This window comes from Mugil cephalus, chromosome 4 (genome assembly GCF_022458985.1).
Source record: "Mugil cephalus isolate CIBA_MC_2020 chromosome 4, CIBA_Mcephalus_1.1, whole genome shotgun sequence".
Taxonomy (NCBI): Eukaryota; Metazoa; Chordata; class Actinopteri; order Mugiliformes; family Mugilidae; genus Mugil; species Mugil cephalus.
Genome location: NC_061773.1, coordinates 15,161,971 through 15,187,570, shown reverse-complemented (window position 1 = coordinate 15,187,570; position 25,600 = coordinate 15,161,971). Strand labels below are relative to the sequence as shown.

General features: G+C 41.2%; 3 protein-coding genes across 3 annotated transcripts; all 3 read left to right on the top strand.

Annotated features, from left to right (window-relative positions):
• Positions 1-286: 286 nt before the first annotated feature.
• atp6ap1la (ATPase H+ transporting accessory protein 1 like a) lies at positions 287-9,237 on the top strand. Its single transcript, XM_047584054.1, has 8 exons — positions 287-491; positions 4,876-4,898; positions 5,091-5,164; positions 5,560-5,628; positions 5,894-6,048; positions 6,167-6,217; positions 7,092-7,329; positions 8,753-9,237. The coding sequence occupies exons 1-8, from the start codon at positions 394-396 to the stop codon at positions 9,011-9,013; spliced, it is 969 nt and encodes a 322-aa protein (XP_047440010.1). The 5' UTR covers positions 287-393; the 3' UTR covers positions 9,014-9,237.
• Positions 9,238-10,514: 1,277 nt separating this feature from the next.
• pde12 (phosphodiesterase 12) lies at positions 10,515-15,533 on the top strand. The gene is made up of 8 exons (XM_047584051.1): positions 10,515-11,439; positions 12,097-12,524; positions 12,872-12,977; positions 13,236-13,380; positions 13,712-13,790; positions 13,881-14,003; positions 14,413-14,618; positions 14,950-15,533. Exons 1-8 carry the CDS (start codon positions 10,877-10,879, stop codon positions 15,067-15,069), a joined length of 1,770 nt encoding a protein of 589 aa, XP_047440007.1. The 5' UTR covers positions 10,515-10,876; the 3' UTR covers positions 15,070-15,533.
• A 1,694-nt stretch (positions 15,534-17,227) lies between these two features.
• On the top strand, positions 17,228-24,860 carry gmppb (GDP-mannose pyrophosphorylase B). The gene is made up of 10 exons (XM_047583798.1): positions 17,228-17,328; positions 18,831-19,028; positions 19,116-19,196; positions 19,540-19,588; positions 19,822-19,964; positions 20,499-20,657; positions 20,754-20,832; positions 22,778-22,905; positions 22,988-23,170; positions 23,247-24,860. Exons 2-10 carry the CDS (start codon positions 18,900-18,902, stop codon positions 23,376-23,378), a joined length of 1,083 nt encoding a protein of 360 aa, XP_047439754.1. The 5' UTR covers positions 17,228-17,328; positions 18,831-18,899; the 3' UTR covers positions 23,379-24,860.
• Positions 24,861-25,600: the final 740 nt, after the last annotated feature.

Sequence of the window (25,600 nt, the reverse complement as noted above, 5' to 3'; positions counted from 1 at the left end):
TATTGGCCATATTTGGTCTATGGAGCGCTTTTTGCCTACCATTGATGTAATGTCCAAATTCAAACAGATAATACTGAACACTGTGTCTTTATGTTCCATATGTTAAAATGACTTTATTTATTATAATTTCTCCGTCCAGTCATCTGTCATTGTTCCTATGATCATTAATGTGCACAAATTCGATTTTTGTCTGAAAACGACATAAAGTCGAAACCATAGTGTTTAACCAGTGGGCGGGGCTAACTCCACTCCGCAGTCCCTGCTCTGTCCTGATTGGCTGATTCTCCGGTCGTTCATGGGGGGGCTTAAAGATGGTGGGCTGATTAAAGTAGATTATGATGGAGCGGGGAGGAAGAGAGAGTGTGCTGGAATCAGTCTCTGGTTATCACAGCAATGGCTTCACCGTGGAAACGCTGCATCCTCTTCCTCCTCCTCCTCTTCCTCCTCTGTCTGCAGACGTCCTCTTGTCTCCATCGGCAACAAACTGACAGGTAGGAGGAGAGACAGAAATGGACAGAAATGGTGGTTTTAGCTGAATGATTGCTGAGTTGTTTCTCTCTGACTCTCTAATCTTTGACTCTTGGTGCATTGAGCTCCAGCATTACTGGCGTGTCTCTAATGATCAGATCTGAGTAGCCCTGTCATCGTTATTATGCGTTATTTTTTAGTTTTAAAAAAAAACGTATTAAATGTATATTTTGTTCGTATGCAGAAGAACAAGCTGAAACATCTGCTCTGCCTCTGCTGGGGATGTTGAGCCTGAATGCAGCAGCTAGCCTGCTGCAAAACCAAATCTTGGAGCTCTGTTCATGCTGCATAGTTGGTGAAAACGCTCTGTGGGTTTGTAGTTGATGATTCCACACCTTGTAATTTATGTCCACTGAATTGTCCCAAGAGTTTCTGCTGAATCTGTCACCCCTGTGTCCCATCTCCACATAAAGGCCCGTCCAAATGATTTGATTGACTTGGCAAATCTTTGCTGGAGCGTAATGAGTTCCCAACGGAGAGACCCCTGACCAGCATTAATGGGCTTGTGAAGTCGGTTGAAAACCCTCATCTATCATCATTGGTTATGTTTACAATACAATATGGACAATAGTTGTTGAATCTGATCAGTCACTGATCAGAGATAAGCTGTTTCTATGGAGACTACAATTAAATGACCTGATCAGATTTATGTGTTTACATCATAGACTATAGAAAATATAGTTTTCAGTTCCTCCTATTAGTTAAACTGTTGCTGGTATGAGTTTGGAGCTAGTATATACAGTCAGTGGTTTGGAGGTGGAGTCTGAGCGCCTACTGTCTGAGAGTGGCGCCATGTCATCAATGACCTGCCCACACTTCCTCTAGACTCACTGTTTAATTAACACTGCACTCTGCTCTACCTCCACCAGTAACAAAGAAATGCTGGATTACACACTGTGCTTATTGTTTAAATTTTTTTTTGTCCAGTCATCATGATGTCACATCCTGTTTTTATAGCGTCAAATAACTAACTAAAACAAAACTCATCAGAATAATGGACACTCAAACAGACAACATCATATTAACTATGTAAAATAGAGATGTAGAGAGATTCGACGTGTGCTCCAGTGTTTCAGTGTTTTAGCCCCGTCCACTAACATGGAAGAGATAATGACCTTTACTGGAGACAGTCACCAGAGGAGTTCTGTGTGCATTGGCTTCACTTTTAAGGTGCTGTCATGGCGTCCATCTTTTGTACAGTCTACGGTTTTCATCAGAACAAAGCGATTCTGCTGCTGTGGAGCATCAAGTCCACTGGATTTAGAACAAGGGGTTGTCTTCCCTAACGTCATCTCCAACATGAAACCGATTCAGAAGAAGAAGATGACCGAGATGTCTGCACGTCTCCAGCATTGCTGCCCACATGTATTTCAGCTTCGTTCATCTCATTTGAACAGCTGGTTGTTTTTCTGTCCCTCCTGGAAACTCGTCCCCTGATGTTTACTCCAGCGTTTCTCTCTGATCTCCTTCAGCCGCATGTTCCCAGCGAGGTCACTCAGGTCAGCTGACCGCTTTCATCTGGATGAAGGACAGTGGAGGTTGTACTTCTGCACCTGCAGCTCTGTAAACCCTGGTATAGTTCACCTCTGCACATCAGACAGGCCCAGACACTACCTGATTTTATTTCAGTCTGAGAGCCGCTCTTTCTATTTGCAAGGATGTGTGCGAAGGTCATCCAGGTTGTGGTTTATCCAAAGAAACAAAACTGAGACAAGGTTTCATCTGAGTCTTCGTTTTTAAAAGCCTGGTGTAATCCACCTGAATGAATAGGGCGTGTGTTTAAACTCCGCTCTAGCCAAGAGCAGAAGAAGCACCATCAGAAAGGTGGTGATGTGGTTCCTGTTAGCCTACATGACTACAATGTGAAAATAATATGAACATGTGTCCACAAACCACAGCCCCCACAGTTGAATCAGCAGCTCTCTCTGGTGAAAACCAGATCCTTCGTGAAGACAGGATTTAGTGCAGGGCAGTTATATTAGGATTTATTCACTAGAGCACCTGATGAAGTGGCAGAATATTTAAGCTGAACATATGTAACATGTTTTTTCATTATGGCCCACATTGTTTTGGAGACGTTACGCTCTCGGCTGTGTGTGCAGCTGTGCAGGTTGAGAAGCCGTAAAATCTCCTTTTTGGCTGAGAGCCGCGCGTCCCTCACAACCTCGTATCTGTGTGCGATTGCGTAATCTGTGCCATCCACACAATCCACTGCTCTGACCCGGTAAGAGCAGATAAAGCCTCTTTTTTTGGGGGGCTGCAGGATGCGGTGAATCAGGGAGGATTTGATGGCTCTATTGTCTGTTTTTCTCTACATTTATCCCCAGACAGACTTGTAGTGCACAGTTGGCTCCAGACTGGTTTATTCAAATACAAGGTTACACTCTCCTCCGTAACTGACCATCAGGATACCATCAGGGCATCTCCAGAACTGCAGCTCTTGAGAGGTTTTGCTGGTGTGTGGTGGTCAGTACAGCAGGTTAGATACTGACCACTATAAGTGTAGTTCTCGTTGAAGCTTTCTATTGGTTTTGCTCAATCCTGCACGAACAGCTTGATTCTCGTATCCAATCCATTATTTGTCACGGCCTCAGCAAACTAGGTCAGAGTGAGTTCTCCCAGCAGAGGTGCACCTGTCCTGTCCCTGCAGCAGACGGATCACCGTGTCTCTCACCTTAAACACTAATCCACCGGGTCAGCAGCCGGGTCACTGGTCTGCTCAGATGCATTCTGGGTAACCTGAAGGTTAATTCTCCTCAGCTTTAAATCATTTATATTAGCATATATTATTTAGCATCGTGTAGCTTTTCTCTTTCTTGCTTTATCCTATTTAAAACTAATATACTAACCCTAATACACATACACAAGACACTGTTCTTTTCTATGATGGGCACAGGGCATCATCGTCTAACTACCATACACTGCCTGGTCAAAAGTAAAGGTCACACACTCAGATATTTAGCTTAGCTTTGATTACAGCAGCATTCACTGTTTCGATAAGAAGCTTCTGCGGTGACACAGATTTATTTCCATCCAGTGTTGCATTCACTTTTCACCAAGATCCTGTATTGATGATAGATATTGATGAGGTGAGTCAAATCTTCTCCAGCACATCCCAAAGATTCTCAATGAGGTTAAGGTCTGGACTCTGTGGAGGTCAATCTGTGTGTGAACATTATGTCTCATGCTCTCTGAACCACTCTCTCACTATCTGAACCTGATGAATCCTGGTATTGTCATGTTGGAATATGTCCATGCCATCAGGGAAGAAAAAACCCACTGATAGAGTAACTTGGTCATTCAGGTAGTCAGCTGACCTCATTCTTTGGGTGTAATGTTTCTGAACCTAGATCTGAGCAGCTGCAGCAACCCCAGGTCATAGCACTACCTCCACAGGCTGGTACAGTAGACACAAGGCATGATGGCGGCATCACTGTCTCTCTTCTTACCCTGATGCCCCCATCACTCTGGACCAGGGTAAATCTGGACTCATCAGAGCACACGACCTCCTTCCATTGCTCCAGAGTTCAATCTATATGATCCCTAACAAACTGAAGCCTTTTTCTGGTTAGCCTCACTGATTAGTGGTTTTCTTAAGGCTACACGAGTTCCCTTCATACTGTACATATTGAAATGTTCTTTCTTTCACTATTAAACAGTCCTGTTCATCTGTTGGTTTTCTTCAGTTTGATTTCACCAAATGTACAGTATAAATGATCGTCAGTCACCATCAATCAGGCTTTTATTCCGACCACATTTCCTCTTTGAGGACGATGGTTCCCTACAGTTTTTAATAATGCTTTGGACAGTTCTTAACCCAGTTTTAGTAGTTTTTGCATCTTTTCCACGACCACGGGATGTGTTGTTAAGCGTGGTTGTGTCTTTAAGCATGGTTGTGTCTTTAAGCATGGTTGTGTTGCATCAGTTGGGGTTAAATAACTTGTTGCCAGCTGAAAGTTGCTTAGTTAAATGCAGGTGACGACTTTAGTGAGCGTTGAGTGACTCATGTTGAAAAGGAAATTAACCCTTGTTTGATTTCTTTTAAGTTTTGCAGGTTACATCATTTAATTATTTTTCCTTATAGGCTGTGACATAAACTCACCAATATTCAGTATTAACTGGTGGGTGTCATTTAGCTCAGCTGAGGTTTGGTAAATGACTGACTGACTGATATACACATATTTGTAATTTTATTTAATCTCCTCCATGGGATTGCATAAACTAGATCTTCAAATGACGACTGATTTGAAAAAAGGTCGAAAAAAAAGTAGATTTTGGAGAAAAACTGTTTGAATATTAAAGAAATTGCACTGAAATGACTGATTCTCCTCTGGTTTCTGTTCACAGTGCTGCTATCTCTCCATGTCTTGGTAAGAGCTATTAATTATAAATTCAATGAATAATGCAGAGAGTTAATCAAAGTCTTCAGTTCGAAAAATCTGGTGGGAAGTTGTGGTATAAATAAGAAACATCTGTGCGGGGTGTTCCCCCTTCTTTGAGAAGAAAATATGTCATTTTATAAAGCAAGTTAATTAATCTGTTTTTGTTTTTTTTATTTCCAGATGAAAGGAGCAATGAAAAGATGAAGACGGAGGAGCGTTTGATTCCTTCAGAGCAACAACTGAGTCGGCAGCAGGTAACGGTTTTACATATAATGTTATTGATTTTTAAGACAATTCAAAATAATTAAAATTGGCCCTTACAAGAAGAATGTATCTGGTGCCTCAAAGTCTACATGAAATGACCCAGTTTAGTACATGATGCATCCACCAAACCAATGATTATAGTGATTTCTGTTCTCAACAATCATCAAATAACCCAATAACACTTACTGGAAGAATTTGCGTTTGATATTTGATTTAGTGCAGGTTTGTTATATACGAATGAATTCACTAGTACCTAATGCAGTGGCAAGTGAGTGTGTATTTTTTGTCCCAACAGTATTTTTTGTTACTGAACGTTGAATGAACTATTTGCACCATTATCTGTTTTTTATTGTTTGTTTGTTTTTTTCACCAACCTTGCGTCCAGTCACCAAACGGTTCACGGAGGAAGTTGCTTCAGATGTCAGGGGCTGTAGTTCCCTTCCCTCCTCTCAAGGTGGTGTAGCCTCCACATTATTTCTCAACCACACTACATCACATCATGCATTCTATTAACATTAAAAACAGCTTTTATATCTATCTACTAAATATAACTATATTATTATATAGTTATATCAATATTAATATATTTCTATACTATATTGTTGTAAGACTACATATTAGAAATTCACCAATTTGACTTTGAAGAGTTGATTTTTGATTTGATTTTGTAGAAACTATTGTTTCCACAACTATACATATAATTTGTCTCCATCCTCTAGGTGTTGTCCAATGGGGAGCCGTGTGTCTTGTTCCAGGCCAGGAAGCTCTCCCTCCGCTTCGATAAACAGAAACAGCTGGACCTGACGGAACAAGCCTTCTCTCCACAGAAACCTGTCGACACCAGTCAGTCCGTCTGCCGGCAGGACAAAGCCACGTATGTGCACCTGTCCATTTACCCACCTGTCCGTCTAATGTACATAAACTAGAACAATATGTCTAGAAACAAGGAGCTTTTGTCCCTGGAGTGTGACCCTCTGTCTGGTCTTCTGTAGGCTGGTCATGAGGTTTGGAGACGTGGAGGATCTGAGAGGTCTCTCCATCAGGTGAGTCAGTCTGACTGTCATTCTGACGACCACTCGCTTATATGACGAGTGTTAAACACTGGAAAAAAAAAAACACTACTCAACTTAACTTCCAAGTCACCTACTAAACATAAGGGAAAATCAAATGCAGGTTAATTTGCTTTAACGGGGTAAAATGGGAATCAGTACGAGCTGTAGTGGCCACACGGTGCAATAATATGGCTGAACACAACTACAGTGGAAGTACAGGCAGGAAAAAAGTCTTGGAAATAGACTCCAGCATTTATGACGTATGACCCACAAGTTGTGAGACTTTATGTCAGTTAAGTGAAACATGTGATCAAAAGTGGCTTTGATGTTGATATAAGCTCTGCAAGTTTCTCATTTTTGTAAGAAACTTTAAGGATTAAAAAGTCTACAGCTCCACTGACGGGCTGCAGAGACAGAAAAACAATCATAAATGAACAATGCTACGCTTAGGTCTTTACCACTGGTGGTATATGTACCATTCATTTAGACACTTTCTACATTTTATGCATAAAAATGACTCGAAGCATCAGTGGATCTTTACTCAAGAACTCAATCCAACAATCAAATGAGTCCCCTAAAGAGTCAATTCATGGAAATATGTCCTGACGTTATTTTCTAGTTATTATTATTATTATCAGAAGTAGTAGTATGAGTAGTAGTCCTAGCAGTAGTTATTATTTTCTAGTTATTCTGGTATAATTCAGAGTCCATTGGTCCATCAATGATGTCACAGTGTCCTGGCCCCCACTGACAAACTTTCCTGAATAATCAAATATATTTGAGTATTTTATTAGTTTGATTGGGTTTTTATGCAGAAGGGATGAAAATACTCATGCACAGTTTGACTCTCTCTTTTTCGTCGCAGCCTGCAACTGTCCAACACATTCTACGAGTCCTCGGGTCAGTGGTGGTTCTCGGTGGACAGCGTCTCGCTGCTCTACAACAGCTCTGAGGAGGCAGTGTTCAACGCCAGTGACGTTTACGCTCCAGCCTCGTCCTCCTATCGCTGCCTCCACGTCAGCAGCCTGCAGCGATACAGCGCCCTGCTTCTGCCCAGCACCGACCACGCCAGCCGCTGGTCTGTCACCTTCACTGACTTCCAGGTATCTGTGTGTTTGCCCCCGGGGGGACTCAGGGGGGAAAGGGCACCAGGAAGGTACAGCGATCCAAAACATTTACACAGAGCAGTAAAACAAATACTACGCTTCCTCAATTTCTTCAAATTTAGTTTGCATATAAAAATTTGTCAGATCTTTAAACAAAATTTTAAATAAAACAACCTTTGTATTTACTGAAGCCAAAAGCACATGCCGTCCCTAAATCCATAATGTGAATAAATCATTTGCGCCCTGAACTTGCTGTGCAAACTTTAGCAGAAACAATGTTAACGCCTCCAAAAACTGGAGATCAGTCAGTGGAGGAATCTGGACCGCTCTTATTAAAAGATAACTTCAGTACCACCACACTGTGCTGCAGGAAGGAAGGACACGTGTAAGGACTGAGGCAGGATAACAACGGTCACTTTAATAAACTTGCAGAACAAGGAAACAGGAGAGAAAATTGATTAAATTTTCAGAGTCCAACTAAACATTGAACCAACAGAATTGTATTTAATTTTGTGTATAATTTTTAAATGTGTGTAATGTTTACTACTTTTTATATCACATTTGTTGCCGTCCTTAAGCTGCCTGCTGATGCAACACTGCAAACATCGCCACTCTGGGATAAATAAAAGGATTATCTTAATTTCAAACCTTTATTTCTTTATTTTACAATCCACTGCAGTTTACTATTAAACACATGAACAGGGCTGATCACTTCCTCACTGGACTATATGTAAATACCAAAGCAATCAGTGGTCGGATTAAGCTTTGCATGTCAGTGAACACAAAAAGATTAGACACTATTTGATTATCTTATGTCACAACAGTGCCAGTGCAAAACGACTACTGCAACGAAGAATTTGTCAAAGCGTATTTAACCTGTGCTGATATTCTTCTGTCAGTCTGGAACTCGGCCCATTTGTTAAACCGTTCCTCTGATCCAACACCTCAGACCTTTTACACCACATTGTTTTTGTTGTCACCAAATTTATCTTTATCATTCTAGGAATGGTTGATATTTTAGAAATAGAGTTTAAAACCAGGAGGATGCATTTAACAGCTAGCACACAGAAACAAAAACAGCTCACAGAAAATTTCCCATTTGTCAGTCACAATTTGAGGAAAAATTACTAAAAAAAATAACAATATTTTTGAGTTTAACACAAGACTCTCCAAAAGGCCTGTATGGAAAGATATATAGGTGATTACTGTGTGAGCCACCAATGAAAACCAGATTTAAGAATGTGTGTGATGATGACAGGACATCAGTAACTTAATATGATGTTTAAATATTTACCTAAAATTTAAAGCCTTCCAAAATGCTCATCAATCTCTCTTGGATTTGCACCGTTACACTTTCACTTTCTCAGATAAATGTAAGTTGGATTCTCACGATAAATCTTTTCTTCCGTGCCCATGTTAGATTCAGGCGTTCAACGTCTCCTCCGGTAAGTTTTCCCCTGCCACTGACTGCGCTACCTTCCTGACGCCAGCCATCCTGATGGGCCTCGTCACCTCCCTCATCCTGCTCCTCGTCCTGGCCTACGCCCTGCACATGGTCGTCCACCTGAAACACATCGAGCACGACGACGAACACAAGTCCGACGTCTACTTCCCAGAATTCCCAGAAGAAGAGCTTGAGCACTGTGATATGGAAACCATCACTGAGAAAAGTGTTCTGTAGAGTTAACAGGGGGATAGTTAGAGGCTGCTTATAAAAGAGAGAGACGACTGATTTGATTCCTGGCACCAAACTTATGAAGTGATATACATCCAGCTTAGGATTTACTTTTTCTAAAAAATATGTATAGTCTTTTGTAATTTACCTATTTAATTTATGTATTTGTCTTTATAACAAATTTAATAAAAATATGAATAAAAAATGATCTTTTATTGTTGTTAATCGTGTTTGGTTTGTCTCCCAGTGGTATAGACTCATCAACAGGAGATAAGATTGAAATGTGGCACAAATTACACCGACTTCATCAAAGGCTCCTGAACGAATTAATCTGAATGAAAAAAAGACTAAAAAACACATTGATACAACTGAGAAACTGTTTTTTTTTTTACTGATTATTTTCTTTCTTTACGTACAGATTTTATTTCAAAATAGCCTCTTTCCAAATCATGTTCATGTGAAGAATGATCAAAAATGTATCAAAATTTTATTTTTTTCATTATATGCTCACACACGAGAGAAATTTAGGGTGACATTTTAAAACTGTTAAAGAGAAGTTAGTGTGCAATAACAGACAACAACTAGATAAAAGGAAAAAACAATTTTAATAAAGAAACAAAAAAGATAATAATTTAAAAGACATTAGTGCAGCCATGAGCCTAAACAGCCACGAGAAGAACAAGGAGAAATGAACTGGACCGTATATGGATTGTTCCACTTATAGTTGGTACCTTTTCTATACAAATAATTCAGCTTGCAAAGTACTGAATCACTAAATGTGGCAAAATAAAAATATTTGTCTCTAAATTGTAGCAGAACAGAATAAGGTTATAATGTGACTTATGCAACAAGCACATTTAACAGCTTAAGTTGTAAGGAAAAAAAAGGTGCAATGTGGAACGTAAATTCAAAATGAGGGGAAAAAATTACATTTTAAATTTGCAGACCACTACAAGTACTACTACTAATAATGACAACTACAGTTTGGTGAAAAAAACAACCAAAGCTAATTAAAATGCTGAAGCTGCTGGGGCTAAATATAATATAAATAATGACAAACCCAGATCACCCTCTCAATCAACTTGATTGAACGAACAGACAGCTTTCTTCAACAAGTTGCACGACTACTGAAAGGCTGATCTCATCTGGGATGTGCGCCGTGCACTTTTCTAACACATATATATATATTATCTTTTACTTATTTAACTAACTCTTTTACTTATTTAGCCAAGTATTTTTAATTATTTAGCTATGTCTGCACAGAGAAATGCCATTTCATTCTATCTGCATTATAGTTGTCTTAAAATGACAATAAAACCTAATTTGGTTTGAAACTCCAATAGCAGTAAGACATTTATTATGAGAGTGTCATTGATTTAGCACAGTCGTGTTTTTGATACAGAATAGTTTAAAAACCTGTACAATGACTGTTTCTGATGTTGTATGAAACACTTTTGTCTCCACACAGTAACATTGCTCCTGGTGTAGTTCTACCTCGGTCCTGTGGGGGCGCTGTGGTTCTGTAGAAGGGTTCATCCGTTCACGTATTTCAGACACAGAAGAAGACTCTCCGTCGACTGGAGAGAAGTGCTGACAGAAACTACTTACTAATAATGTATAATTATTAACACGTGATTATTCTTATTTGTTTTTGTTTCGAGGTCCGCAGAGTGTTTATGTTTTAACCGATCGCTCAAAGATGCATTAAAAAATTGTAACGAGTTTATTTTCCGGGTTTGCATCGCGCTAATTAGCATCTGGCTAAGCGGTGTGGCTGTAGGACAGGCTCACTTGGTCACGTGACAGTCGGGGGGTACTCTACCTGCTGCTGAGACCAGTTCAGTTTACTCCATCTCGTCCTGTTCCTTCATGTTTAACAGCCTCCCCGGTGTTTTAGCGCTGTTACACCGCCGCCTGCTCTCCTCCACGTCGAGGACCGTCACCAGAACCTGTCGCTTCCTCGGCGGGATGGAGGCGGCCGTAGTGAGGTGCATCCCCGGGGAGCCCAAGTTCACCATCTCCTTCTGTCTGGACGGCAGCCACAAGCACATGCTGCGGGACCAGGACGAGCCGCTGGGGAAGGTCCTGGACCGGATCTCCAAGTCCATCGCCAAGAACCAGGGAAAGGCGAAAAGGAAAAAGAAACCCCAGCAGGAGGCTCAGCAGCAGGAGCCCACCGTGGTGAAGCTGCTCTTCGGCGGGGACGAGGTGTCTGACGCCGTCCCGAACTCAGAGACGTGGCAGGACGGAGCCGTGCTGCAGGTGGGGAACCTGAAGTACACGGTGCTCAGGAACGCTCCCACGTTCACCACCGCCGAGCTGCCGGGGTCCATCCTGTCCGGGTTCCCTGTCTGCCCCAAGCTGGAGGTGGAGTTTGGAAACCTGCAGGACTGCGAGTTCACATGGTTCAAAGAAAACAGGCCAAACTCAAGGTAAATACTCAGAGAATGAGGCGTTATGATCATATGATGCAAAGCTTGAAACGGCCACTAATGATTGCCACAAAAATCCTCTTTGAAATGTTAAAAAAAAGATGCTTTAAATGATTATTTAACTACTTTGTAACTTCCTTTCAGTATGTGCTTGCCATGTTTTATTTACTTCATTCACTAATATGTTTAATTTATTTTGATCGACAGTCCAGTTTAGGGTTAGTTACTATTCTGGTACTATTTTCTCAGCAATCGGATTTATGTAGTTATACTGTGGTTTCAAATGGGTCAGTGCACAGTGGATTATATAGTAAATTTGGATGGATTTGATCAGGGGACAGTGGGCCCCTGGACACACACTTGTAAAATGCCCTCAACCCTCATACATAGAAACAGTGACTGAAGGAGGCACTAACCAACAATGAGTGTCATTGTCTTTGTAGTTGTTTTGCTCTTTTCATCTTGTGTAATTTTTGTTGGCTCATAATTTATCTATTTGAAGAAATTGAAAAGTGGCCGATGGTGTGTCACTACTGCCCCCACAGCACAAACTGATGCCAAAATATTTGTCCACTTAATGTATTTTTGTTTAGAGGAAAAAAATCTGCAGACTTTGTGTCATAAATGAGCTTTAGGTCATTTTTTTTCTTGTTCCAGGTCTGATGCCACTGAGGAGGCTACAGGTGAGGGCAGTGGTTGGACACAGGTTGGAAGTGGGCGAGTCCACGTCCCGTCCAACCAGGACATCGGTTGCCGGCTCAAACTGTGCTGCGTACCCAAAGACGGAAGCCGCCGCGGTCTGGCCAAGGAGCTGGTCTCTGTGGGAGAAGTCGAGGCTGGACCCGGGGTGTGCATGTTTGACAACCGTCACATGTACACTGTGAAAGAGGCGGAGTGGCCGGCCGTGAGGGTGGTGTCTTACAACATACTGGCTGACATCTATGCCCAGACGGACCTGTCCAAGACAGTGCTGTACCCGTACTGCGCCCCCTACGCCCTGCAACTAGACTACAGGCAGAACCTGATCAAAAAGGAGCTAAGCGGATACAACGCCGACATCATCTGTCTGCAGGAGGTCGACAACGGTAACCACTTCAGATTATTCTAACAAACGAACAGTCATTCAGATTATTACTCCAAATACTACGAGATGTGTTACTAAAGGGAGATTTATTGAACCCAGCTAGAAAACGGGCCACTTCAGGTGATTGGATTCTGTCTTTACTTCCAGTCTGAAACTAAAATTAAATTTAAAAATGATTCATGTGAAAAGTATTTTTTGAGAGCTGTAGCTGTAGGAGCTGTCCTGGAATAATTTGGGTAAAATCTACCATACAAGTCAAATCAGTCTTTATGTTAAAGATTTGTTATCAATAAATAAAATCCTCTAATTGATTTTTAAAATATTGGCCATGTCTCAAATCTTCTTCAGGGGTGTTCATGGACAGTTTGACTCCAGCTCTGGACGCCTTCGGTCTGGACGGCGTTTTCAAGGTCAAAGAAAAGCAGCATGAAGGACTGGCCACGTTCTACCGCAGGTCAGATCAACCACCAGCCAGCATCTCTATTTAATGAATGAAGGTTGATGTTTCTTCCATGTCTTCAGATGTAAATGTCTGGTTGGAACATCTGTTGCCCACTTGAACCTTACATGACTAGAGTCTGTTATTAACCATTTACAGTCTGAGCTGTTTACTGTTTTATGTTCTTCTTCTAGTCTGCACTGCTCCTCTCTGGTGTGACGATGATAGAATGAAAGTCGTTCCCTTTGTGAAGTAAATCTCGTTGTGTTTTAGGTCAAAGTTTCGACTGCTGAGTCGTCATGACATCCTGCTGAGTGAGGCGCTGACATCCGACCCCGTCCACTCTGAGCTGCTGGACAAGGTTTCAGCTAACAGCACCCTGAAGGAAAAGATCCTGCAGAGGTCCACCACGCTGCAGGTACAGCTGCTCACCTGCTGAGCAACATGAGAATAGAAGATGTGGCGGATCCATAGAGGAAGACACAGCAGTTAACATGCTAAACAGTAGTAGCATAGAACTGCATGTCTTTTTTTAAATCGTCCTATAAAGTATGTTTGGTGGCGTCTTTAATATCCCTGTCTGTCTGTAATCATGCTGGAACTTGTAAATAGAGGCAGTTTGAGGTTAATGGTACAAATCTCTGCTGAAAAAATGATAAAGACATTTTCACCAGAGTTAGAAATCAACATTTTGGTCAGTAATTCGAATCTTATTTACGCCTCTCTCTGAATCGTTGGCTTCTCCGCAGGCCACCGTGCTCGAGGACCTGAACAAACCAGGCAGGAAGGTCTGCGTGGCCAACACTCACCTGTACTGGCACCCGAAAGGTAAACCGGCTCACACCTCTAAACAGATCAGACAGCAGAGTGACGATCTCAAGCACGAGAAACTAAAAACTGAATTCATCTGCTTTGAAGGAGGGAACGTTCGCTTGGTCCAGATGGGTGTGGCTCTGCAGCACCTGAGCCGTGTGATCCGTGAGGTTGCGCCTGGAGCCCCGCTGATCTTTTGTGGTGACTTCAACTCCACCCCGAGCTCAGGTAACTCCATCGCTCATGGGCCTTAAGGCAACGGCAACAGTGTTTGTCACTTTAATTTATTACAAAGGCTTCAATAGTTTATAGTCATCTGTAATAGGGCGTTATAGGAGTTGCATGTGGCATGGCACATAGAGTCCTCCTCACCATTTACATGTGGTGGTGCATTTTTGACATACTGAAAGAGCAAACAGTCTCTAGTGTTGTGTCCTGACTGACGCTCTGAGGCAAGCGTCAGTCAGTGACTAGACCGACTAGAATGTTGATTCCTCACCTACGTATATTCTTGTCATTGATTCCTCTCCCACCTGCAGGTTTGCATGTTTGCCCAGTACAGACTCAATGAGCTGCTTTTTGTGTCGTTATATTCTGGTGTGTGTGAATCTTGTTTGTTGGTTTCTTCCCGTCTCAGGTGTGTTCCAGCTGCTCATGGAGGCTGTGGTTCCTCAGCAGCACGAAGACTGGAGCAGCTCGGGTCCAGAGGAGTCCTGCAGCATGGAGCTGCTCTCTGCCTTCCCCGCTCTGCTGAGCGCCTGCGGTCAGCCGGCGTATACCAACTACGTGGGAGGGTTTCACGGCTGCCTGGATTACATCTTTATACAGCCAGATAGCATGCAGGTACAGAGACTGATAATCCGGGTAATAATGACCATTTTTAAGGCCACTGTTCCTGTAAAGCAAACATTTTTGGTCAGTCTGAATTTTACATCAGAAAGTGTTCATCATTATTTGCGGCCAGTGACAGTGACACAATCTACACACTCATTGAGACACCAGCGTTAAAGCACTAGGAGCAGCATCCTGGGCATTATTCTACTAACCCTCTGGTTTGTGGGCAACCTCTTACACCTACAGAGCCACGACGTCATTTTACAACATTTTACTGTTGTACGCTTTTATAAACAAAGCGTAGAAATGATAAACCGTGAACATCTCTGTGTTTGTACAGGTGGAGCAGGTAATTCCTTTGCCCAGCCACCAGGAGGTCACCACCTACGAGGCTCTGCCCAGCGTGGCTCACCCCTCCGACCACATCGCCTTGGTCTGTGACCTCCGCTGGAACCCCTGACCTCTGACCTTTGTTTTCCTTCCAAGTTTACTGGAGAAGAACAGAGAAATAATCTCACACCGCATGAGAACTGTCTTAAACTACATCATGATGAAAATGTTGTGATTGAGTTGCATTATTTACTGTCCTGATTATTGAAAGGTCATGTTCATCACTGATATTCAGTGTTGGGTGAAAAAAAGACGTAATTGACAGAACATAGGTTATTTCTTTAAAAAGGACTTGATTACTTTGGTGAAAACTGGCATCACTACGTCATACTGGTTTGATAATTGTCCTGAGCTGCATATTAACTCCTGTGGTTTCTTTCACTGGAAAAGCTCTGTGACATGACTAATAAGCAAATTAACTTTTTAATATGATTATATTTATTATCATTGCCATTATTGTTGTTGTCATTATTTATGACAGATGTGTTGCTCTTGGTGCCTTTAAGATTGTTTTAAATAAAGTTTCGGACCACACCAGTGACTTCTACAATCATTGGCTCATTGTTGCACACTGAGTTTCCAACAAATACTCTTTGTATTTATCTACTCAAGCTGCATTATTGTTATTATTAGTTTTTTTTTCAGTTGGGCCCAATATTGTTACCATCATGGAAGAAAAAAATTACAAATATTAAACCAGAGTCATATCACTTTTTCTGCTTTATTCCTTTTTGGCTAACTGCAGAATTTTTTAACTTTTTTTTCAGTTTTATATATTTTACAAGTGATACCACAGTCTTATTATGAGGCAAAAGCACGTCTAAAATTTAAAATGATGAAGTAAAACTAAACCCACATGATTTCTTGATCAGAAACAGGTATTTGACTTTTCATCTTTTCAGATTATGGTCGTCTGTATGGAAAGAAAAAAAAATTCTATATCAGTCGGAAAATTGATTTATTTGCTATTTTCCTGAAATAAAGTTTCATACAGTCACTCTTTGCAGGTGTTTGACATTTGAAACGTCGCCATGGAAACGGTAAAACGTCAACAAACTAACACGAACGACCAGACTGTAAAATCAATAACTGTGTTTTTTTCATCTTAATTTTATACAAATCGGTGATCGATTATCCTCCCTCCTTCGCCACGCTGTTTTTCTCTGATTGGCCAGAAGTGCGGAAGAGGGCGGGGCTCGAAGTGATGGCATATACCATTATTAGGTATTATGGACAACAATTAAAATGATTATTAACACTTACGGAACATTTGTGACAATCATAACAATTCAACTTATTGTTTTGTTGAATTATACACCCGAAACGTGTCTCTAATTTATTTATTATTTAATTTAACGATTTCAGATTAGATTCCAGATAGTTCAACATCCCTGAGCCAGCGACGGCGGTTGGAGGAAACCGTCAAGGTAAATGAGGTTTACCGGAAACAGAACGATTTGACCTTTAAAATAAAAGATAAAGCGTACTTTCTTCTTGTAATTGGTCTTTTGCAGCCAAAAAACTTCCCCAAAATACATAAAAAAAAATAAATAAATAAATAATAGATAAATAGGATAGTCATAGGTTATGCTAACTAAATAGACGGCTTATGATTTTGGAAGAATTCAACCAAAACCAAGTTTACGTTGTAGCTTTGCTTTTTGCAACATTTTGTAAAAGAACTTTGATTGACGTCTTTAGTATCTTTATGGTTTTGTACTTATTTTGACTTTTGATGCTTTGGTATCTCATCACAAACAGTCCAGATTATTCAATGATTTTTGTTGAACCTCAAACTGTGAAAAAACTCTGTGTTTAAAGTAGCTTTTAAGCACCCAAAAGAGATGATAACAGTCAGATCCCTAGCAATTTCTTTTTAAGTCAGAAATGACATACCTTATAAATGGCCTGTCTTCCTAATCCTGGATTGTTCTGTAAAGATAATACAAATCATCATTACATCATTACAAATACAAATCCTTTTGCATTGTGCTCCTCAAATAATGGCCAGTTAGTCCCAGTTGATATTATCACGCTCTCACAGGTTGTGTCAGACATGTTCAATAAAACATCATACTTAGGCTGTTAATTTACCACGTTTGTGGAATCCGTTCATAAACATGTAAATTAACAAATAATCTGAAGATTTGAGCCCTTTGAAGCGTCTCTTATTTTGAAATCCGGAATCGGATACCTTGACGTGTGACTTGACGCAGAGCGGCTGCACCGGAAGACAAACAAGGAATTCGGGTTTGAATGATCTTACGTGTCATTCCCAGAGTTTCAGTGATTCAGGAACCTACTGAAGGCTTTCGGAGGACACATCCCAGTAAGTTTTATCACAGTTCTTCACTCGCGTACAGACCTCTGAAAATTAGGAGCTTCGTGCTAACTAATTAGCCTATGAGGAGGTATATGGTCAGTTACTGGACAATAAAGCAGGTTAGCTAGCTTAGCCAACGTGAGCTAGCTAGTGGGTCAGAGACCAAAACATGAGTTCAGTCTGTATTTATATCTCGACTCTTAACTCACTCTTCAGACTCAAATATGCAGCTTTTCATTCATAAGTTGTCACTGTATTTTATTTAAGAGAAAACTAATGTGTTTTTTGTTGTTTGGTTAGTTTTTTAGGTGAAATTGTTACAACTTTTATCTATGCTCTGTATGCATCTATATGTAATTATATTATCCCGGATGTACAGCCAGACTTCCTTAAAGAATGAATAAAGTCTTGTGATCTGAGGCGACACCATGACTAAGTGCCAGGATCTAGTTTATTAGGAGGATACATATACATTCCTCAGGGATATAAAGACGAATTTATTTAGAGCCTGGCAGGTGTTTCAGGAAACATCCATAAAAAATCCATATTTATAATGGCACCATAAACTGTTTCAGTTTTTGCTGAGTCAAAGTTGGAGTCCATTCACGGGTAGTTTCGTGAGGTGGACATTTGTCTTTTGACCCAAACAATGATCTAGTTGTTAGTGTCTCTGTGTCATGTAAAAGAATAAGCAGGTAAATCTGATGACCTCTGTCAGGACAAACAACAAGCACAGGAAAGGTTATTAATCTTCTTTTGGAAAACTGGAAATGACGTGTCTTTTGGTGTTATGTCATTTGAGTTTCAGTTTCATCTCTTTCCAAGTTTACAGACGTTCTGTACGTGTTTCCAAACTTCTTTAACAGTCTAATTTTAACAGTTGATTTTTTTCCTATCAAGTTTCAGACATTATGTAAAGTAAACACAGACATGGAAAATAGGTTTCCATGCTTAACATATTAAAAAGTAGTGAATGTTATTATTCTAAAAACCACTGGATCAAGTGAGACCTGGAAAACCTGCGATAGAATAAATCGAGGATAATCTAAGTTTTGTCTAGTGAGCGTGCTATTCAGTTTTACATTGGATTAGATTATGTTTAGCTCATATAGACAAAGAGTGGACTCACAGAAGAGCAATGTCCTGTAACTCGTGGTGATTTTTTCACCTATATTTTTGCCCCCATTGGGGTTTAGGAGCCAGTAATTAGAGAATAATTTAAACCTATTTTTCAAGTTTGGCCTTGATCATCTGAATCAGAGAAAGATATCTGCATAGTACTGGGTGTCACAATCTCTAATGATCCAACACTTAACTTACCTGAAGTGGGCTGGAGAAATCTTGTGTGAAGTGAAAGTCCACCTCCTTCCAACCACTTGTTTTCATGACAAAAATGAGATTTTGTCACCCTAGATACGCTGGAAACCTGTGACTAGTATAACACAAGGATCAGAAATAAAAACATTTACAGTACATTTTGTCATTCACTGTCACTCTCCTCTCTCCAGTTCAGGACGGTTGCTCATCGTTGTTGATGAAGTGCGCGTGCCCTGGTTACTGTTGCTAACGGCAGAAGCATGAAGGCTTTGATCCTGGTCGGGGGGTACGGGACTCGGCTGCGACCGCTCACTCTGAGCGTCCCCAAACCGCTGGTGGAGTTCTGCAACAAACCCATCCTGCTGCACCAGGTGGAGGCTCTGGTCAAGGTACAGAGGACACACCTGGCGGGATTTACCTGCACAGCTGACGTGTTAATTTGGTTTGTGTTGATCGGTTACTGTGTGTGCTCGCAGGCTGGGGTGACTCATGTGGTACTGGCGGTGAGCTACATGTCGGATCTGCTGGAGAGAGAGATGAGAGTTCAGGAGGAGAGAGTACGTACAACAAACCGTCACGATGTTCAGCATCTACTGACAGAATCAAGACTGAAAGATCATATGAAAGATCATATGTCAATTTATAAAATGCCAGGGTCAAACTTTTTTCCATTTCCTGCACTGATTCTCTATAAAGAGATCACATTACCTTAAAATCTAATCCACCATCAGTTTTATTTTGATCGTCACAGATCCATTTCAAAAGTAGAACTAAGTAAATAAACAAAAAAAGGAGGTAGTTGTTGTTGTTTATACGTTTAAAATTCTTGTAACTCGTGATCAGATATAATTATTGATCTTAGTCTGCAGCATCCTCAGTGTTTCACTGCTTCCTCCTCAGCTCGGGATTCATATCTCTCTGTCTCATGAGAAGGAGCCTCTGGGAACCGGTGAGTTTCTCTTCACTTCAGGCAAAATCTAACAGACGAGAAACTATTTGAACCTCACAGCAAAGTTCAGCTACAACAGACCCAGACTGAGACTAATCCAAGCCTGTCCAAATACTTTTAGCCGTATCGTTTTTAGAGTCCTAGCCAGTTTTCTAGTGTAAGTTTCCTTATGCCTTGACCTTACGTTTTAATGAAGAAAAGAATTAAAACTGAGCGCGTGCCTCTGTATGCAGCGGGTCCCCTGGCGTTGGCACGAGAGCTGCTGAACGTCGACAACGAGCCGTTCTTCGTCCTCAACTCGGACGTCATCTGTGATTTTCCCTTCAAAGATCTGTTGCAGTTTCACCGCAACCACGGCAAGGAGGGAACCATCGTGGTGAGAAAGACGGGGTCATAAATTTTTTTAGTTTTTATTCAGCAGCTGCAGGTTTATCCTGCCAAGTTTTTTACAATTTGCCTCAAAAAAGGAGGATTCAGTCTGACTCGTTATGTAGAGACTGCAGCGAGATCTCGAAGCAAAGGATGAATAGTAAAAAAAAAGCATCCTAATATTTTAAATCTGATAAATGAAGAGTGACAGATGCTTTTTTTGTTCGTGCAGTTCGTTGAGAATGAGAATGGTCCATAAAGACATAATATATAACAGACAAATTCCCTTTTAAAGTTGATGTTGACTGGTGGTTGAACTTGAAAAATTAAAATAGTATACTTGCCGCTAATGTCCCAAGCTGGAATAAACCCATCTGAGGACGTAATTAAAACTGAGAATTGAGTCGGATCAAATGTGTAGTGCTGGACATTTAACTGGAACTGGAGAGATTTCATTTACATTTATTAATAAAATCCAGCACAGAGGAGCAGAGAAGGTGTTGTGGTGTCAGACTGACGTGTGTTCTCTGGCTGCCTGAAGGTAACGCGGGTGGAGGAGCCCTCTAAATACGGCGTGGTGGTGTTCGAGAGCGACAGCGGGAGGATCCATCGCTTCGTTGAGAAACCTCAGGTCTTCGTCTCTAACAAGATCAACGCCGGCATATACATCTTCAATCCCAGCATGCTCAGCAGGATCCAGGTGAGGCGCTCACATACACGTTGTATTGGGAGTTGAAAAGAAGGAAGTGTGTTTGGTGTGCGGTTCTGACTTTCTATTGCGTCTGTTTATTTGTAGCTGAGACCGACATCCATAGAGAAAGAAATATTTCCCGTCATGGCAGAGGAGGGGCAGCTGTACGCCATGGAGCTGCAGGGTAAATATTACTTCTGCATAACTCACCTCTGACTATATGACATTACATTTTTAATACTCTGCTCTTGATTACCCCTGAAAGGTGGAGGTAGAGTACTCTCACACAAAACAATTAAGTCCCGTTGTGTTTAAAAAAAGCAGATTTTTGTTTTATTTTTTACATTTTAATTTTAAGGTTTTATTTTGGTTCCAGATAATTTCATTGAATTTATTCGAGCTTGTTTTGGATCGACGTCAGGAGGCTTTTTACTGAGAGAAAAAAAAGAAAGTTTATGTATTAAATATAGTTTATTTCTAAATAATGTTTAGTATCTGTCCAAACTAAACCACCTGCTGTTACAGACTATCAAGTAATGGTGTACAAAATTCAAAATGTGGGATGAACCTCTGGTTTAGAATCAGTTATTGGGACATTATTGTTACAGAAGGTGAAACTAAAGAAATGAATAAATTTATTTTTGTTCATTGTTTTCCTAAATTTCAAGCATTCCAAAGTGTCCTATTATAATTATCAGTAAGAAAAGCCTCAGAGGCAAAAAAAAAAAAAATAATAATAAAAATATGTATATTAAATAAAACATATTCCCAACACCACTGAGGAGGAGCAACAAATCCACAAGTCACAAAACTTTTAATAACAAACAAACCCCAGCAAGTTTCAGCGTGTTGCATTCACTTGTCTAATGTATAATTGTCTGTAATTCACATTAAAACAGTTAAAGCGATAGAAATGTTAATTTTATCAGCAAGAAATTACTGTGAGATGTTTATTCTCAAGGAAAAATGTCTTTGTGCAATTAAACCTGCACAAGGTTTCTCTTTTTTTTTATTGACACAGCCATCTTGTTGAAATAGCTTCTGTAGATTTGTCAGTGGATGGAGAGAGTAGCAGCTTGTGCAAGTTTTTAAAAAGTGCCCAAAGAAGATCATATTTAACAGAACGTTGCGTGGTGGTGACTCATGAAATGCATCGTTAACCTTTGTCCTACTGAGAAACATTAGTTAGTGTCTGTGTGATGGAGTCTGTTGTTGGAAGTTGACCCATGTGCTCGCTCCGGTCTCCGCAGCTCACAGCTCCACCAGACGTAAGTGTTTGGGCTTTTCTTCACACCCGCTCCGTCACGTAGGTCTGGAGAGGAATCGCTTTTAGAGAAGCACCATTAAAAAAATAAGGAAATATGAAACGCGTCTGCGGATCAACTGATCTTTGTGTAACGCCTCATAGTTTCTGGGTGCAGATGTGAACAGATCAGAACCAACCGGAGGAGGAATCTGTTGGTGCTTCTCTAGATCCTCATCCCTCTCATCACCTAGATGATCAGTCCACCCCCTCCTCCCTCCCTCCTGTAGTCCTGACAGAACATCTGTCTGTCCTTCTACCCTCAGTAGATGTTAAGACCTTACATTAACATCTTTCCTGGGAAATCTGATCCCGAGTGTCCAGCTTTGAGCTCCTGTGTTCAGACCTGGCATTAAAATGTGTCTCCACATGTGTCCCCCCCAGCCGGCACCTGAGATCTGATGTAAATAAACAATCATCATCTGTTCAGTAGAATATTGTTATAAATGATGGATCCTCTCCCTGCTGCTGGATCAGAACCACAAACAGCTGTTTGTTCTATGTGCATCATGACTTAGGGGGTGATACATATTTGGAAGTAGCTGCGAAGCCTCTCGCACTCACACATATTAAGTTATTATTTGTCTATTGATCTCTGCCCTGACGATGGTTGTTTTAGAGACAATGCTCAGATTAGAACTTATTGCTACAGGGACATGGTTTTGGATTAAAACAATTTGGACAGATTGGATTTGACTGATGCATGATTTTTGGCTACAGATGCCAAGGAGACTCCAGGTTGTTTCAGTAACTAACTTAGCGTCTGTATCTCTGTGTCGTTCGTCTCTTTCTTTTTCTTTCTCTCTTTGTTTTTTTTTTTCATCAGGTTTCTGGATGGACATCGGTCAGCCTAAAGACTTCCTGACGGGGATGTGTATGTACCTCCAGTCGCTAAGACAACACGCTCCGGAGAGGCTCCGCACGGGGCCCGGTTTCCTTGGCAACGTCTTGGTGGTGAGTTCAGCTTGTTGAGGGCTTCACGTCACGTGAAGGTTTTTACTCCACGATGACGATCCTCTGTCTTTACCTCTCCAAGGACCCGACGGCGCAGATCGGGGAGAACTGCACCATCGGCCCGAACGTCACCATCGGCGCCGGCGTGATCGTGGAGGACGGCGTCAGGATAAAACGGTGCACGGTGCTGAAGGGGTCCAGGGTTCGGTCGCACTCGTGGTTGGAGAGCTGCATCGTGGGCTGGAGCTCCTCTGTTGGCCAGTGGGTGAGTAAGACGAGTCCACTGGCGCGAACCAGCGTCGCCTGAAACGCTCTGACCGGGTCAATCTGTGTTTTGTCAGGTGCGCATGGAGAACGTGACGGTGCTGGGGGAGGACGTGATCGTCAACGACGAGCTTTACCTGAACGGAGCAAACGTCCTGCCTCACAAGTCCATCAGCGAGTCTGTCCCAGAGCCGCGGATCATCATGTAGCGCCGGCGCCTTTAATATGAACTGGACTTAACGCTCGAATCTGTGCCACGGAGAAGGACGAAGGTGGTGGAGGAGAACGAGAAGAAAAAGAACAGGAGGCTTTTTTTTTTTTTTGTTTACTTCTTTAAAATTTAGTTTGGACTCGTTTTGGCCCTGCTCTGCTGCAACATCCATCAGACATGATGGTCCAACCACAGACAGCAGAAAGGTTTACACTAGTGAAATTTATGTCCTGAATGTTGCGGATGGTAAATGGGGAGGGGTGGTGTGTTTTGAGGACCTGGGGCTTAGACTTCTGTTTAGATTCACTATGCATTTACACTTCCTGGACAGATTCATTGAACAGGTCCTGAGGGATCAAACTGAGATTATTGCTATTAAAACAAAATGCAGTATTGGTCATAGTCTCTATAGAAGCACTGACATGCTACACATTAGGATTGCTAATGAGAGTCTTTGTTGGGTTCTTTTCTGAAACACAACTAGGACTCCCGGGCTCTGACCACAAACTGGAATAATCCAAGTACTGATGCTGCTGTCTGGTTGGTTTGAAGTCAGAAAGACGTCAGATCTTCTCTGTTTCGTAGCAGTTGCGTTGTAACAGAGCGTCCATACTATCAGGGCTCTGTTTAAGGGATTCAGACAGTAGCTGCAGCAGCCGCCATAATTGAGACACAACATTTAAGCCTTTTTATTGACATCTGGAGCGGAAGCAAGATTCATGACTATATATAAAAATCTGCTTTAAAACACTTTACTCATCAGTGGATCTATTTGTTGGTTGATGATTTCACCGGCTAACGTCCAACTCTCCAGCTGATCCAGAGGTGTTATTTTCTCTGCACTGGTATAGAAACACGCTCCCATAATAAAATCCCAACCGAGAGACCGGTGATGATGCAGCAGTAGTTTAGTAAAAGGTGCATCAGAACAAAGTGTAAACACCTTTAGAAAAATGTGAAGGACTTGGTGAATGTTGTGTATTTTTGGCTGTAGCACAATTGGAATCGTTAAATTGGAAATGTTATTTTTATAACGGCTGCTTTCAGCCTCAGCGGTTCACTACTCTGAGGAAGGCGGACACCTGGGCGTGCATCTGCAAGGATGCTGAGACTCTTCACTCTGTCCTGATCTGAAAGTGTCTTACTAGTGGCACTGGGTGAAATTAAGAATCTGTGAACGTCATAAAGGGATGAGTCTGCCTGGGTCAGAGTCCGTTCCTACTATGTGGTCTTTGTTGTAAAAGCCAGGTAGGCTACCAGTATGTAATTAGGTTGTAAAGTTAGATAACTACAGTCGAAGCTTTCTGGATGTTGTCCACGTTTCTGTCGGCTCCAGCACAAAGCAGCGAGTCGGAAACGTTTTTCCGATGAACAATAATCTGAACGTGACATGACTTCTGTCTGAATGAATGAAGTAAATTCTTGTTGTAAAGTCTTTTTTTTTTTTTAAGAAAGAATAATATAATCTACTGACAACATACGCATCACGTCTCATCTCTTTTTTTTATATATAAATATATTTTACAGATGTAGTTTGTCTTGGGAGATTTAACGTCTTTCAGGGAGAAGCTGTGGGCTCTGGTTTTTACCACGTGAAGATGATTTAATTCAAAATGTTTTTATTGGGGACTAAATGTCAGCGTCTCTGATGCCTTTAGTTCACAAGCTCTTTGGTATATTTTGACACAAAGTCACTGCAGTGTCCTTACAGATTAATATTCATGTAGCATTTGTTGTTTTCTCTTCCTCTGCTAATTCTGACACTAGCTGACCCCGACACTTCTGTTACCTCAATAAGACAATAAAAACTGTTTATAATAATAAAAAGTACCTGAAAAATAAATGTGGCGGATAAAAGTCCTAAAAGTTGAAGTGGCCTCTTTTTGTTAAATCAGAAGTTTAACTTAAGATGGGTACGGTGCAAACGCAGGACACAAACAGGAAAGAGAGGAAAAAAGTGAGTTCAATGTCTTCTGTCGCTACATCACTACCATGAATTCCTCCGAGGTCGTCCTAAGAGTCCTCACCTCAGGTTTCCTCCATCACAGCCACATACCTGGTGATTAGTTCGGTTATTGAAATGAAATGAAACTGAAACATCCTGAAAAATCCTTAAAACTGTGTCAATGAACTCTGTTTTTACTTTGTTGTATGCATTACTTTATTTAGTAACAGTTGACAGCACACTGGTCACTTCTTACCGATAACAGAGACATAATT